General features: G+C 37.9%; 1 protein-coding gene across 3 annotated transcripts in view; it reads left to right on the plus strand.

Annotated features, from left to right (window-relative positions):
* Positions 1 to 17,337, plus strand: part of GABPA (GA binding protein transcription factor subunit alpha) — a 33,695-nt gene that overhangs the window by 1,777 nt on the left and 14,581 nt on the right. For all 3 annotated transcript variants that reach the window (XM_039556687.1, XM_039556682.1, XM_039556676.1), the window contains exons 2-8: positions 2,690 to 2,790; positions 5,089 to 5,233; positions 6,111 to 6,195; positions 10,393 to 10,638; positions 14,157 to 14,351; positions 15,153 to 15,209; positions 16,252 to 16,392. In XM_039556687.1, coding sequence (XP_039412621.1) covers positions 2,714 to 2,790; positions 5,089 to 5,233; positions 6,111 to 6,195; positions 10,393 to 10,638; positions 14,157 to 14,351; positions 15,153 to 15,209; positions 16,252 to 16,392 — 946 coding nt within the window. In that variant the 5' untranslated portion in view covers positions 2,690 to 2,713. The remainder of the gene's footprint in view (positions 1 to 2,689; positions 2,791 to 5,088; positions 5,234 to 6,110; positions 6,196 to 10,392; positions 10,639 to 14,156; positions 14,352 to 15,152; positions 15,210 to 16,251; positions 16,393 to 17,337) is intronic.

Below are 17,337 nucleotides of genomic sequence, written 5' to 3' on the forward strand. Positions count from 1 at the left end.
CAAGCCAGGCTATTAGAGCCTTCTTGTCTCTCAGTAGCCTTCAGGGAAGGGTCAGGCAGCTCAGTCCCATCTGAACCTATGTTCACTTTCAAACTCTGCATCATCCTGTAGCAACAAGCTGCCAGACTTCATGTGAAATGTTTAAATCGAGAGGAATCTCTTTATGCTAGCATAGGAAAGACTGAATAATTTTCCCCTTTAGGCTTCTATGAACTTTAACGAGTTTATGTGTTTTCATCATGTTGTTATTCTTTATACCCATCTCCCTTCCTTGTATCTGTGCATAGTGGAACCATCTTTCTTCCTCTTTTTGTACCTGCTCTTTATGCCTGGGTATTACCGCAGGCCTGGTTGCTACAGTGTATCACCGTGTCCCGCAGCCATAGGGAGGAGGAGGAGAGAAGATCCAGCAGGCAGGAATTGTGCAGCAAGATTGATTTATTTAATTATTTTACGAACTCTTTTATAGACTTTTTTCTTCATAGTCTGATTGGACAAAGGACCAGCCACCCCTTGGGGGTGATTGGCTAAAATCCTAAAACATCCATTGTCAAAATATTTTTCTACTATACCATAAACAAGACTTTTCAAAGTTGCAGGTGGCTTGGTTGTTTACATTCCCTGCTACCCCTTCTATGAGAGAGAAAAGTCTCTCATGGACTTAGAAAATAGCAAGAAAATCCTCGCTAACAGCATTTTTGTACCCACACCTGGGTTCCTCTTTCCTGCCCCTCCAGGGATCCGAAAATATAGCAGAGCCTGTGAGATTCAACCATGAATTGCCTTTGAAGAGGGAGTGAACAGTTACTACTCCAGCTGCCAGTTTGGAGTCAAATCCATAGGGACTTCTAAATGCCTTACTTAATTCTGTACTGTTACTGTGGGCAGTAATATTTTCTCACTGCATCACTCTGCATTTAGCTGTATTGAATATTTTCTGCCAGAAATCTATCAAGATGGTGAGTTCTTTCTGTAAGTTTGCACTGTTTTCTCGGTAAATAACATACAGATATGTCAAGGAACAGAAATCCCGGCCTAACCCCTTTGTGACCTTACTGGTAATCTCCCTTCATCACCAAAAAAAAAGATAATTTACCTTTGTTTTGTGTTTTTAATTTGATCGCTAATACAGAAAAGACATTTGCCCCTCTTTTATCATACCAGTTTACTTCTTTGGGAGTTTTCAGTAAGAGACATTGCTCAAACCTTGGTTTTGAAATATTTTTTAATAGTCTGACAGATCACCTGTAACCATGCAGGTGTCGGTGCATTCAGATATTTAAGCCTGTCTGCATTCTTCAGAAGTTGAGTTTCTGTCTTTCCCACTTATCTTGAGAATGATACACAAGATTAAGATAAAGGAATTGGACTCCTGGGGCCCTGTTCAGTGGACATTATGCTGGCCCTTTGGAGACTTTCACACAGCCAGATCTGTGAACGGGTTCTGGATTTGCTTCTAGAGTTGAGATATTGATAAAGTGATCTTTCACTTCCTAACCTTGGTAGCTTCTTACAGAATGAACCACATGCAGCACTTGATTTCTTCACAACTGATCTTACAAAATAGTTTTTGAAGGAGATGATGAGTCGTTTGAATTTCTTTAGACAGTTTACATAGAAGCTGTAAACCATAGTTGGTTACTATTACTTTTGAGAAGTTTTAAAGATTAATATATATCCTTATTATCTTGTCTTCAGTAGATACTCTTGCTAATAGTTGGGTTTGGGATAGAGTAGTCCTGGGGAAAGGATGATTCCAGGATGGAACTTGGTGATCTCTTCTGGTTTGGATATTTAAATAGTAGTCATGTTTTGCTTTTTCTCCAATGGTTTTTTCTTCTTCTGTACTTCTACTTCCTGCTCCTTTTGCTATGAGTTCATGGTGTTATTTATTGTAAACTGTTAATATAATTTGGCCTGGTTTTTTATCGTGTGTATTTCATAGTTACGGTATATGTGCAGGTTAGTGAAAGATAAAAATACTAGACAAACTATGTCTTTACAGACCAAATGCTGTAGTTCTTTGTTTCCCACTTATGTTCCCAACAGACTCCAGTGTTCTACAGGGCATGAAAATCTGCAGTGTTAGTGAGAATGTCATCACAGAATAGCTTTCCCTTTCATTACTAACATCCTGCTTTAGTTTGGGACTTCACAAGATAGGTTCATTGTGCTCATGTCATCAACTGTTCACCTGTGGGAGGCATGGGTGGAAAGATGAGATAGTCAACAAACACTTTGTTGTTGACTTTACTTGCCTATGAAGAAATCACAGATCTTCTCCCTAACTTCCTCCTGCAGCATTTAATGTAAAATGCTGCTTAAATTTATAAGCATCTTTCAGCCATGCTGGGAAGGTAGTTTGAATTTTCAGATGTGCTTTGCTGTAGGTGGCCCGTAGCAACAACAAAAAAATCCATAAATTTGGGTGCCTCCAAGAGAATCAGGCTTTGGGCTCTGTGCAAATGTCTTAACAGTCCCATGTTTGCTTCTAGAACATTTGTTTGAGGACAGGCATAACAATATATTTTATGAAATCTATATTAGCTTTTGGATTTATTTTTTAGATGAATTCTTGGCTTTAAAAGGCTATTCTGGTATTTGGATTAAAAAATGTGTGATAGGACACAAAACATTGTCTAGTCTTGTTGGTCTGTGACTTACACAAAAAATTCTTTTCTGTTCATAGCTCTGTTCTTAAGTCATTGCAGCCATGACTAAGAGAGAAGCAGAAGAGCTGATAGAAATTGAAATTGATGGAACTGAGAAACAGGAATGCACTGAAGAAAGGTATGCACTTTCTTTGTTTTTTGGGATCCTTAGGCAGCAATTAACTAAATAGTTTTTCTGTTTCTTACCTAATTAAATGGTGGTCTTCTAGAAGTTGAAATGTAGCCAGTATAGGAAATCAGTATAGTGCTGTCATGTTCCTCGATCTTATTTAATTCCCAAACTGTTTTGGTTGTCCTTTCTATGTTATTAGGACTTTACTTTTCCTATTTTCATGTCTGTAGTAGTATGTCTCTGTGTGTGTCCTGCAAACCTTTCAGCGTCAGTGTATCCTTCTGTAATTGAGATGAGCCTTTCTATTTCTCCAGTCCTTTGCTTTACTGTTATACAGGATTTATACAGGACGATTTGTTTTTAACAGAGCAGAAATGATGCTCAGTATCAACTATACTGTTGTTAGGGCCATTGAAACTGTACATACTGAAGTAGAATACCCTCTGACCTAATTACCTCAACCTGGATTTTTAGTTTCCAATGCTTCCCTCCTAATTTTCACTTCTGTGTTTGGAAGCTCAGAGCGTCAGTTGATGTGTAGGGTAGTGTTGCAATCTGGTCTAAGCACAGAAGAGTAAAGAAAACTAAGTCTCTGTGAGTAAAACAGATTGAACCCAGAAAGGTACAAAATATACCCCAAAATTTGATTAAAACCAGTCGAGGTTAGATGTTGGTGCCAAAAAAAAATGCTATATTTTAGTTAATACTAAAAGAGCTAGAAAGACAGACAGAAAGAAAAGAAATAGAAAAAGAGGTGTGGGGAGGGGGTCAGGGAGAGTGACAGCTATTAAGTAGAAGCTTATCATCCCTTCTTGGGTCCCAGCAATGTCCCATTGCTTCCCTCCATCTAGTCTTCTTGGTGGTGAGAGTCCCCCACCGAAAAGTCTACAATCCAATGGATTAATATATGTTTGGGCAGGTGGGAACCTCTCTGGGTGGGGGGCAAGTTTGGCACTGTCCCTCGCAAGACTCTGTATCTGTTGTATCATGTAGTATCACGTGCAGTGCTCTGGTGCAGAGTCTGAGGACCCCTTTGGGGGGGACCTTTGATGGGCCATGACACCCCCTCTGCTGTCCCATAGATGTGGCCTTCCCGGGGTGGGAGGCCCCACAGCTGGGCCAGTCTGCCCAGCAGATGATGGCATTCACTGCATCTGGCCAGAGGCTATGCCACACACCCAAAACCTCTCCTCCTCCCCGCTTTGGTGTAGGGATCTGTGTGAGCCTGGCAACAGAAAAACCTGGGGCTGTGGCTTCCACCCCAATGGTGCTGGGCTGGGCCCTGCTGTGGATGCTCTTCCAGATGCTTTGAACAATAGTGTCACTTTTCTTATCTCTATTCCTTGGGTGGTTTAACTCAGCTCAGGGTTTCAATGAGGAGGCCCATCCAGGGTGGGCTTCGGTGGTGCAGCGTCATTATACACCTTTGCTATAATAGGCAAAAGTCCTTCATGAAGACGTTTAAGCCATGAAACATAACATTTCAGTCTCCGACAGGTAGAAAGAACTGAGGCTGGTTAGGTTAACTACTCTTTAAGAACCTGTTCTGGAGAACTGATTCAAAGCCACTTACTAGTTTCGTATTATTCTGAGCTCCTTGTGTATTTTTACTACTTACAGACTATATCTGTGTACATTCTGGTTTCCTTCTGTGTAAATGAAGAGAGCCCAACTCATGTTGGAGTCCTAGAACAATGACATTTCCAAATGCCTGTGCCAATACTGTCATTGTTGTAGTGCAGGACAACCATGACACGCGACTCATAGTTCTTCAAGGCTCCATGCTGCTGTAATTCCTTCTGGTTGTTCCTTGTATGTGTTAAACTTATTATTCTTGTGCTGGTGAAAAGACATGGCAAGTTGCTATGTATGAGTGTGAGCATTTTTTTGTCCTATTTTCCATGTCTGTTAAGTTTCTGTGTTTGCTTTTAACTTGAGTCTCTTGTAAATACAGTCCAGGCAAAGCAAATAAAATTAGTTTACTCTACATGCAAATTAACAATATATAATATGCTAACCATGGCTTACTCTCTCTCAAAAAGGTGATCTGAATCTTGGTATTTAACCAAGCTTTTTAGTGGTGACAGGGTGAAAGAAGAGTTACACAACCGTAAAATTAATGAGACCAAATTTAGTAATTCACTCCACTCAAATGAAGAGTACTCAGACTAATACTGCATGATATTAAGATTTCAGAGTCAGTATTACCTTTTATCTAGTTTACTTCTAACTTTTATTAAGCTTTCCTATACCTGCTCTGTTAACATGTAGGTAATGATTTATTATATTAATTTGCTATTTAAGCATTGTCGAGCAAACCTACACCACCGCAGAATTTGTGAGTCAGGCTATTGACATCAGTGAACCCATTGGAAATCTTAAGAAGTTGCTGGAACCCAGATTGCAGTGTTCCTTGGATGCACATGAAATTTGTCTGCAAGATATCCAGGTAAATTGAAAGGTTGTGAAAGATTTAAACCTCTTAATGGAGAAGCGTTTTACATACTTTTTCCCTTTTTTCCATTGTCTGTGGAATTCATGCTTCATGTGGAATATTAATTACAATTATGAATTTAATTTCATGGCAGGTTCATTATCATCAGACCATTTAATATATACACACTGGTTCAGTGTGAATACAATCAAAATATTTTTGGAGTTCCTGGTGCAAGGTTAAGAAACCAGCATGAAAGTGAAAGAAGAATGAGGGCAATGACCATACTATTTTTTCTTGAGGTAGCCCACATCATTTGTTGCTGCCTGAACTTCCATGAGTCCAATCTTGTTTTGAATCTAAACAAGAAGGTTTCTATATTATTCAGGTATAGAGGTAGCAAAGCATTACTCAAGAAATCCCCGCCTGTTTTTACCATTGCCACATGTTAGACAGTGTAACTGTTTTGCAGTTTGTTTAGCTACATGTTTTATTTGAAGTTACAATCAGACATCTGTGGCTTTTCCAGAAACCATGGGAGAATACTGTTATAAAGACAAGAATTTTTATGAAGGTGTTAAAAACTCAGAAAAGGAACTGCAGATAGTTTTCAGGTAGTGAAGGTACCTCCCCATATTGCATTGCTTCTTTTAGGTCAAAAAATGTTCCTATTAGCAAGAATACCTTAAACAGAACAGCGGCAAATTTCAAATACGATCAAATTTTTTCTGTTATGTACTATGTCTACACAGTACTAAAAATATTTGCACACTTCTTCAGAAAATCTGCTGCAGGCACCAAGTGTTTCTAAAATTTAAAGGAGAATAAATTTATTGTAACTGTGAAACTAATACGTATTTTAATTTTTTTAATTTTTAATGATTTTATCAAGCTGGACCCAGATCGAAGCCTTTTTGATCAAGGAGTGAAAACAGATGGAACAGTGCAACTCAGTGTGCAAGTAATATCTAGGCAAGGTAAGCAGTGACATTTATCCATTGTACAAACTAATATTGCAGGATTACTAAGCTCCTCCTATTCCTAGCTTTGAAATTGAGAAAATCAATGAATGGCCACAGTGCTTCAGAATGTATTTTTCACAGTGTACTGTAGTTCTAAGTAGTAAAATTAAAATAAATGTCATGGACTAATGCTATTTGAAATGTTTTTTAAAGGAATTTTGTATCTTTTTCATAAGTAACAAAATCAAACACAAATCCAGAACCCAGACAACTCTCTGTCAAGTAGTGAGTTACAGTATGAGGTTTTCCTCAAGGTTGAGTAGTTACTCGTACCAGACTAAATATTGAAGCAGGCAAAAGATTTTTGTGTAGGTGACAGTTTCATCCCTGTGAGATGAGTGAGCTTATGTGCTTTAGGAACAATTACATTATGAAAGTAAATGTAGCTAACTGAAAATCCTTATCAAGGTCCAGGATCACTATTGTCTGTTTTCTCTGGATGAGAGGTCAGAATAAACCATTGTGTCAGAGGAACATTAACCAGGTGGGTACAGATTTGTTGAGGCATAGTTTTTATTTGTATTACTTGATATGATAGGATTTCCCCTTGTAAAATCCTCAGGAACTAGCAGCTTCATTGTTTTGCTTTTTGTCCTACTTTTCTGCTTTGCCCCTTCCATATGTCTTGAGTGGAAGGACAGCCACCACTCCTTAAAGGCAATGTTCATATTGGGCTGTGGGAACAGCTACAGGTGTTTATTTCCGTATTTTTAAACAGGAACAAGTTCTTCAGGAGTAGATTAGTTATCTATTTTGAATTACATCAGCAAAGCAAGTGAGCAAAATTTGGGGAGCACTTTTTGTTTACTTGTGGCTTTGTTGTAGATTAAACAGAAGAAAACTTTCTTGCCTTGTATTAACTGTTCAGCAAGACACAATTTGCATTTAATGCTGAGTGTCAGGTGACTAGTGCTAGGGTGAGTCCTCAGTTCCCCATATGTAATGGGAAGTGTACTACCTTTCTGCTTTTAAAATAGGATAGAAATATCCTTCAGGGAACTAGAATAACTGCTCTTAATTCATGCCCAGTAACTTCTAGTATTCAATGCTCAGACTTCCATTTTCAAAAGGATGTGAGTGATAAATATTTTTGCTATCATCTTCCACCTTCTTCCTGTGTTTCGTTATTTTCCCTTTAATGTAAAACTGGAGTTCATGATCGTAGAGTACAAGGAGCTTCTTGCTCCCTGCCCCCATCACGCCTTCCCTCTCTCCCTGTCCCTCCCCTTCCCATCTTAAAAGAAACACTTGAATATTAAGTACTTCTGTGTCACTTTGGAACACTCCTCAGTGTTGTTTTTCAGCCCTTGATACTTAAGTAACTCCTAAGAAATCTGTCTGTTGAAAGCATGTAAAATATGGCAGGGCAGAAATCAGAAGACAAATAGCATGCATATAAACAAAAGGAAGATATTTGGATCACTAACAGGAAAATGGACTTGTTACTCTTGACTACAGTACCCCTTTGAGACAGAAGGGAAAAAACAGCTTCTTTAAGCCATCCTCATTTTTCACTTCCATGAATGAGGTTTTGAGAGATTCTCAGTTCCCTTATGCTTATTTTTCCCTAACTTGTGTAATGTATAGAATTCAACTAGGAGTAATTGGTGATGCTAATCCTTGTGGTGGATTGGACTCTCTTTATTTCTTGAAAGAAAAGCTGCTATCTCAGTTCAAATGTTCGATCAAATTTTGATCGGCTGGCTTTAAATTCAAAGACAACAGGTGAAATATAGTTCTTCTCTAGTTGAACTTGTGTAGTTTTTTTATAGCATTTCATTCTACAGCAGGTAAAATACCATTCCTATTTTTTCATTTTACTAGAAAGACTCTTCTGGCACTCTGCCTTGCCCTAACTCATTTCCTCTGGTTGGAGGAATGGCAGTGTGTGTGGTTTTCCTGCCATTCAGAGACCAGCAACTTTGAGTGCAGCCCTGTTCTCTACTGCTCTGAGCTGGGGCCTCTTGCATGTCTGTGGAACTCTGAGTAACTGTGTTCCATTGTATGTCAAAGACTTTGAAAAAAGCTTTCATTTTGAAGGCCTACACAGGAAAATACTGTGGGTTTTTTTTCTATAATAATTTCTGAAACAAGTAGGCTTTTGTTATTTTAGTATGTAAAGGAACAAATCATAAGTGTAATGACACTTATTTAGATTAAAGATGCTGTTTGAGTAATGTCCTGTCTCTGGGTGTGGTTAATACTAGACATTTCAGGGTGGGTAAAACCAAGCAGGCTGCCTGTAGGCCAGTCATCACCCCAGTATATTCTCTACCTTCAGGCAGTTGGCAGTACTGTCAACATCTGCATGTGTCTTGGTAGCTCCTGTCCTGAAGCCTTGCACTGCTTGTACCAGTTTATACTTGTGGGGTGTGTGGCATTGTGTTCCACAATTTGGGTGCTGTCCAAGGAAGACTGGTCATCTCTTATGTGGTACGTAAAGGGAGAAGAGATGTGAGGAGAGATGCAGACAAACCCAGGGAATTAATGTTGATCTAGTGTTGCAGTAAGTTAGATGGCAGACTGTTAATTCACATTTTTACTTACAAGCTGTTTCCTCTACAGAGACTCATTGCTTTGATCTCCATGTTTGTATTGTGGATAAAGCATGAAGTTCTTTTGACATGTAATTTTATGACGCAGTGAATTATTTTGTTGAGGAATAATGAACTGTACCTCTCTAGATGCTTTTTTCTTTACTTTCTTTTTTGAAGATCAAAAATAGAATCTTAAGCCTTAGTGGCTTCCCTTAGCCATTTTCGTATGATTTTTAAAGAAGCCAGTGTTGTGCATGTTAATTTTAGATGGCCTAGATAAAACACTCTCCTAAATAAGATATTTGTTTGCTTTTTCTTCATGTTTGCTCCTTCATCTAATCAACCACTTACTGGTTGTCTACATCTATTTTCATGTCCTTGATTTCACATTGCTGAGGTTTTTACTCTGTGGTCTTTGTACTGTTTGTCCCCTTTTTAATATCTTTTTCAAGCTCAATGCCTTTTAAAATCCAGATAAATACTTGTCTTAAAAATACTTGTTTTTTCTTACTTGTAATACAGGTACATACTCCATTTGTTTTCCCTTATAAACTATGACTGGACTGTGGATTTAGCTTTTAAGGGTGTTACCTGCAAAACCGTCTCATGCTGAGCTTTAATACAGATGAGACAGGAAGGACAAAAAGCAATATCTTTATGGTACAAGATACTGAAGTTACTCTGGCCATGTAATGTTCTGTGAATCCTACTTCATCAGCCTAACCATAGTCAAGGTTTTCCAACTCATGATAAGATGGAATTGTAAAGATTTTTTTTTTAATGTGAAAATATGTTTGATAAAAATCTCTTAAAGTAAGTGTGGTTGTTGGTATTATAATGAAAATTGTGAGTCACAAAAATTAAAACAATCTTGAAAAATCTTCTGTACAATGTCAGAAATTTGGTGAGGCACCAGCTGGATAAAACACCTCAGAAGACAACAGAGAAAGTGTTGATACAAAGCATTAGTGAATGTGTTCTGACTTGCTGCAGAATTGATGCAGACATATGTTGTAGCTCCATGATCTAATATCTGAAATGACAGACATAAAGCCAAAACATGAATAGCTGATTAAGCTGAAAATGTGAAGAATTTTCTGATTTTCTTTTAACTTGCTGTTTAACACACAGCCTACTGCAGAGTATTGAAAGAAAATGTTAACTGCTTTATGTAGACCCCAGAGATATCGGGGAAGTATTGTAAAGCCTGAAAGAAATGCCTCATGGTTGGAGTAAAGCTGGATACTTGTCCTCTTGGAGGTTGCTTTTTCTGATTGTTTTGAGGCGCTTTTTTTGGTATATTTCTTACAGACTAAAATACTTGTACTTTATGCTCACATGCTGAACATTCTGTTCAAGATCTGTGAAACAGATCACTTAAATAGAACAGGAAGCTATAATACTGGGGGATGAAAGAGGGATAGCTTTGTTATTCACCTTAATAAAGTATATGCTGTATAATAGAGTGTCATTCTAATTTCGGACACTCGCAGGACACTCTTGTGTCCTGCTTCTTTCCTGAGTTTGCTAACCCTACTAATCAGAAGCCTTTAAAACAATGTTTTTGTCATATTTGCATTACTGTCTTTAAGTTTTGTGTTGTTTCCATACTTAGGGATAGAGCCCAAGTTGAACATCCTGGAAATCGTGAAGCCTGTGGAGACCGTGGAGGTTGTGATTGATCCAGATGCTCATCATGCAGAGGCTGAAGCTCACCTTGTTGAGGAAGCTCAAGTGATAACCTTGGATGGGACAAAACATATTGCAACAATTTCAGATGAAACGTCTGAGCAAGTGACGCGATGGGCTGCAGCACTGGAAGGCTATCGGAAGGAGCAGGAGCGCCTTGGAATACCTTATGGTAATAGTGCACGGCTATGAGTGAATTCATCTGGGGGCTGGGCTCTTCTGTTCTGTGTGGGGTTGGTGCTCAAGGACCTCAGAGAAGGAAACCTGTGGTATGGGTTAGTATAATGCAAATAATCTGCATAAGGGAATTGTAGAATCATGGAATGGGTTTGGCTGGAAGGGACCTTAAAGACCATCTTGTTCCAATCCCCTGCCATTGGCAGGGACACCTTCCACTAGAACATTAGGTTGCTCCAAGCACCATCTAGCTTGGCCTTGAACACATCCAGGGATAGGGCAGCCAGAGTTCCTCTGGGCACTGTGCCAGTGCCTCACCACCCTCACAGGGAAGAATTTTTTCCCAGTACCTAATCTAAGAACCAAGGAGAAGTAAAATGAATGCTCATAATAGTTTCATTGAGTGAGTGCTTTCATGCCATAACTACCTTGTCAATGCAGTTTTTAGAAAGCACTTTTCTTCCTGCCCTCCTTAAAAATGTCTGTGTTAGTGATAAAGCTCTTCAGGTGTGTGTAGAATTGAACAGACTCAGTACTTGGTATTGGGACATTGCCTATAAAATTGCTGAAACAAATCGTTCATGGACTGGAGGATGCTGAATATTCTGTTAAATCAGATTTTGTATGAAAAGCTGTGCTGGACTTCATCATACTGGAGGAAGATGATTCAGAACTGAAAATAAATATTCTTCTAGATGATCATCTTTTTTGAGTTAATGTTGTTACTTAGCAGGTTGCTCTTTTAATGTTAGCTTAAAAAAAATCTCTGTCTGTTTAAGATTGAACTGGAACTGTGGGATTTAGACCTATATCATGTTTTGGAGTCACAAGAAGCTGAATTGCTTCTTGCGACTGGCAGAAGTGTACTGTCAAGGCATATTCAGGAAGCTGTTATATATGAGCAGACCTGTAAAACTGGAATATATTTGGCAAGGGGGATACTTGGAAGAGTTTAAGAATTTCAGTCAAGTCACAGGTCTTTGCAGTACATGTAGCTTGCCAATATTTTGAGCGTATTTTTGATAACTAAAGCAATGGCTTTTCCATGGCTTTTTAGTTTTCTCATTGGTAAGCACTTCAAAAATATTTTCATCATGTTATGTCTGTTGATAATCAGGGATTTGATGCAGAATGTTTGAAAAAAAAAAAAGAGGGATTATCAGAAGCAGACTAATACTTTTCATCATACTCTCACATTAATATCAGAAGAAAATTACTTAAACCAGTGGTGTTATGTTGAATAATATTTTTAATAAACTTTAATAATGTTGACGCTTTAAGAAAACCCTATAACACACAACTGTGGCTTTAAATGTTTAATGACTTTTGGGGCATAGAAGTGCAGATTTTTCAGGAAAATCATACTAGTTCATTATGACAGAGATCTGTGGATTACGAATAATAGTGTTCTCTTGATACCAGAAAAATGTGCTAAATTACACTCCTAGAAAGAATAACATCTTAAATATTTTCTGAGTAGACATTGCAGAGACTTGGGCTGAAATAAGGTGCCCCTAGGTTCTACAGTATAATCCAAAATTATTTCCTGGATCTTTTCAGAAGACAGGGTGTGTTGATGTTAAGAGTCAAGTCCAGTCAATAAATAATCATCCAGAAAAGTAGTGGTTCGATGTCTTCATCCTTACAGGCTTCTCTGCTTTGCTGCAAAGGGAAAACCAGCTTTTAGCAGGTCTTTAAAATGTTGTGGCTTTTTCTTTAATGTTATGTTTTGGGTTGGTTTTATTAGAGATTATAAATCTTTTTCTGTTAAAAGTATTTCTGCTATTAGAATCCAAATATTTGGTACCTAGAAGGAAGGAAAATATTAATTGTTATGAGAAATAAATGCAGAAAACAGAGCAGCAGAAAGCTTGGAAAACACAGAAGTGGTTAGAGAAAGTAATAATTTATGTTTCCTTGCAGACTGTGTTCTGTCAATGAGAACGGATTAGCAGCTTTCTGATAAAAGTTGACTGCTGCTGATGTTTGGTAGATCAACTCCCTTGAGGTGTGTCTTTTGCCACAGGATTATATTGCATTGTTTTAGGTAGCATTAGTGAAAAATGATGCCATGTAACTGTCCTTTGTTAAGCAAAATGAAATTTGTAGCTCCTAGATAAATGTGTACAGACTTAGAAAACTTTAATTTTTCTTAATGCCTATTTTACATCTTAAAATAAAAACTTTTCAAGGTGACATCTGCTTGGGATATCGGAATTTAAAAATACATAATCACTCTGCTCCAGTGAAAAGTAGATATCCCTACTTTAGTTTCTAGTTCTTACCTGTTGACATATTTTAATATGTTATATACAACATTAGCATCCCAAAACTTGATGCTCTGGCTGAAAAAGTCATGCAGAAGCAATCACCCACCTCCAGCAGGCCAGTGCTCAGCCAAGCCCTATGCAAGGGGCTACTTCAAAAAAACTAGTCCTTAGTTTTATTGCTCAGTATTCCCTTGTAGTGTGAAATATCCCTTTGGTCAGTTGGGGTCAGCTGTCCCTCATCAGTTTGATGTGCACCCCCAGGCTACTCAGTGGGGTGGCTGAATGAGAAACAGAGAAGGCCTTGCATTGGAGTCCAATAGTCTGACCAGGTTCTTTTAGATATTCCATGTGTGGAGGGTGTAATATTGAATATCAAATTTACTTGAAAATCATTGATATACATGGGATTTCTGGTTTAGCAGAGTGATACAAGTTACATTAAAAACACAGCACAAAGGTAAGATACACTTAGATGAATACAGCAATTGCCAAACATCGCACAATCCCAATCCCAACAGGGTTCCTGGTACAGGTGTCTATAACATACTCACCATCACAAGATTGGATGTCCCTAATAGCCAAGAAGGAGAACATGGGTTGCAGCCAGCTCAACCCCATTGTTCTCTTCGAAATTCTCTTGCTAGTTGTGTGGTTTATGTTCTCTGTGTTGGGCTGAGCCACATCTTCGTGGCCTCTGCAAGCACTGCTCAGCAGTAGCCAAAACATCTCAATGTGTTATTAACACTGGTTTGGTCACCAGCCTAAAGTACAACACAATAGGGGTTTCTGGGAAGAAAATTAATCCATCCCAGATATACCCAGTGGTGTTTTTTGTCAGCAGAAACTGAGGTTATGTGAATGAGTTTAGAATATAATATTTTGTCATAAATCACAATTTGATCAACATTTCTGAAGAAGAGTATCCTTCTGTGAGAGAGAGTACTCTTTTTTTGAAGCTAAAGACCTGTGGAAGAAGAAAAATTCTTTATTTGTGTTTGAGATATGTCAGGCATAGTTCTGATGTAAAAACTTTCTCTAAAGAAAATCCCTCTTTCGCCCTTTCATCACTCCACCAACCCATATAATTCCATCACCATTTTAAGAGCAGTCACCAACTTACGTGGCAGATTTGGTCTCAGTAACTCTGCTTCTTGATCTTATTCATTTACTCTTACGGAAGTTATTACATAATCGAGGAGGAATCTTGCAGTATATGATTTACAGTGTCATCCATCTTTTCCAGACCCAGTTCAGTGGTCGACAGACCAGGTGCTCCATTGGGTGGTATGGGTGATGAAGGAGTTCAGCATGACTGACATCGACCTCAACGCACTCAGCATTCCTGGGCGGGAGCTCTGCAACCTCAGCCAAGAAGATTTCTTCCAGCGTGTCCCACGGGGAGAAATTCTCTGGAGCCACCTGGAGCTTCTTCGAAAGTGTATGGCAGATTTTTCTGTAACTGATTTTACTTATTCCACTTCCCTGCTTCTCTCTCTCTCTTTTTTTTTTTTAAACTTTTTTTTGGAATATGAAACCAGTTATGAGCAGTCATTTTTCCTTTACTTAATATTGGGGCTAAAAATGAGGGTATCAATGCAGGATAACAGGAGGTATTAGAATGTCTGCTGCCATGAAGCATGTCTGCATACTAAAGACTGCCTGTCTTTCAACCTTATAACTAGTAGAAGGTAGTGAATTATTATTCCTCCTTTGTTTTTTATAAAGCTTCATAGTTTATGCATCTACTGAATTTGTTAGTTCTATAATTAAATATTGCTCAAGAGTTATTAAATGTACATTTCTGTGTCATATAGAAGTGGAGATTATTAAGCATAGACAGTGAAATCCTTAGATGGTACACAACATATATGGCTGCTAAGCAATGCATTGTATGTGCATAAGACAGTAACATATATGTGCATTTCAGATTTACTATGCTTGGATGTAACTTGCCAGACAAATAACTATTTCCATTTTCATTGACATAACATAGCTGAAGGTTTTTGGGGATGGAGAATGCAGAAGATAGTGGAGATTTGCCATGTACACCCCTCTAAAAATTGAATGACAGATGTTAAATGTCTCCACTTCTAAGACCATGAACTGTACATGTCTCTTGCAGACTGATACCAAATTTTTATTTATTTTCCTCTATGAAATATGAAAGTTTTTGCTCTTCAGGTGACTTGAAATTTGTGGGTTAAATATAAACCTGCTGGGTTTTTTTTCCAATTTGTAGATGTGTTGGCTAGCCAAGAACACTCTGGAGAAATAGCAACTGTTACTATTGATCAGCGTAAGTACTTCTGTCAGCATTAATTCACACAATTCATTGTTTGTAGGTTTAGCACTGTACTGTGGTTCAGCACTATGATAGTACAACATTTAGAAAATCACTTGCGAGAGTATTTTTCCTTGGGGAAGGGAGGAGGACATACTTTAAATTTCAAAACATAATGTTGAGTTTCTGTATATTTTGTTATTGGGTGAAAAGTAGTGTTTGACCTGAACTACAGAAGTTTATAACTTTTGTTTTGGATGGTAGATTTTCCACTTTCTTGAAATAAGCTGTCTAGGATACATATTTGAGGTTCTTAGTTGTTTCAGGGCTTTAGGTTATATATTGCATAAATGAATGGATCTATTAAAGTACTAATTTCAAATAAAAAAGTGTTTCCAAAAACTTGAAGGGGTCTGTGGAAGAGATGACTTGCTTAGAAACTAATATTAGAAATAACACATTAAAGTAACTTTCCAGTTATTAGAAGCTCATTCTTTCAGCTAAGCAGTGTCATCAATTATTAAAATGAATCCATTTTTAGAAGACTTATAAGCATCTTATATGCTAAATAAACAGACTGTTTATTACATCCTGTGGTTGTGTCTAGTTAAAGCCAGCTTGAATAGGGCATCTGCATCCTCCTACACCATTGCAATAGAAGGTGTTTGCTGTTTGAGTATCAGGTATGGAGGTTGTGCAGTGACTGTAGAGAAAAGGGCATTAGAGTACATCGTGTGGGAACAGCATGAAGATGAAAACAAAGGCATGAGAGAGTTTGGGTTCTTTTTGTGGAAGCATGTAATACACATGATAATAAACTAAAGCTGGTGTTTTATCTGTAATGTGATACTTCTGCAATGAGTCTAAAACTAGAATTTTCATATAAGAGGTAAAAAGGTCTTTAAATTTTACTGAGTATTGTGACTTAATGCAGTGTGCCTTTTTAGCAAAAGAAAAACCAGGTTCTAGATGTTTTAATACAGGTAATAAATAAAATATGTGTATTTCTGTGCCAGCAATTTATAATTGATGTTCTGCAACATTCTCTGCTCTACAGCTGTGCAGATTATACCAGCATCTGTACAGCCTGCTACCCCAACTACCATCAAAGTGATAAACAGCAGTGCAAAGGCAGCTAAAGTACAGAGAGCTCCAAGGATCTCCGGGGAAGATAGGAGTTCCCCTGGGAACAGAACAGGTATTGTCTCCATTATTTTTACATGGCAATGCACTGAACACTGACCCATTAATATGAATTACACTTTGGTGAAACACATCTTTGTAGCTCCAAATGTGAGGTTTGTAGGAGTCCATGTGGTGTGAAGGGAGCCATAGGTACAAAAATCCATGGCAAGCACAGGCAGCCCTGGCAGGTTGGTCAGCTCACACAAGCACCATGTCAACATGATGCTGCAGTTTTTCCATCCTGCAGCAAAATAAAATGGATAAATTTCCCCATCACTTAACAGTCTGTCCTCTCAAACCACTGCATAGCATTTATTCAAGCTTTTAACTTCTTTTCTATTTGCAGAAAGGGAAGAAAATAAAATCCATGTTGTAAAATGTAGCTTAGCTTCTACTTGCACTGTCTGTTGCCCTCCTCCTCTGTTCCCCCCAATCTAGTGATTTATAAAGTTTCATATTTCTTTTTTAGTTAAATGAATGCATGTGTGGAAAACTGCACACTAAATTTGCAGTTTAATTTTGGAATTACTGTTATTTGTACATACTCTTTTGATTAATTTATTTTTTCTTGCTGTCATTTTTGTTTTGCTTCTCTTTACTATTGTGAATTTTTCTGTTAAATCCTTTCTTCTCTTCCTCCTTGAGTTTTTATTTGTTTCAGACTCTGCAAAGGCCTCTAATGATGTCATTCAGAATTTTAAGGCCAAGGTTTTATTGGCTGACATTAGTGAGGAATACTCTGTGTTTCTCTCTTTAGTAATCAGGTCTGCTGTCTGGATCTCATTGAGAATTTAGGAGTTTAACTGCAGGTACTTGAGTTAGAAAGAAATCGTAATGATTGGACATGAAAGACGCTGCATTGATGTAAGCTGAAGTGTTGGGGTTTCTTTTGTGTTTCTTGTATTTCATGTTGAAAATTGGAGACCAAATTTTTTTAAAAAAAACCAGCTTCTCTTAT

The sequence above is a fragment of the Corvus cornix genome, chromosome 1 (genome assembly GCF_000738735.6).
Source record: "Corvus cornix cornix isolate S_Up_H32 chromosome 1, ASM73873v5, whole genome shotgun sequence".
In the NCBI taxonomy this organism is placed as follows: Eukaryota; Metazoa; Chordata; class Aves; order Passeriformes; family Corvidae; genus Corvus; species Corvus cornix.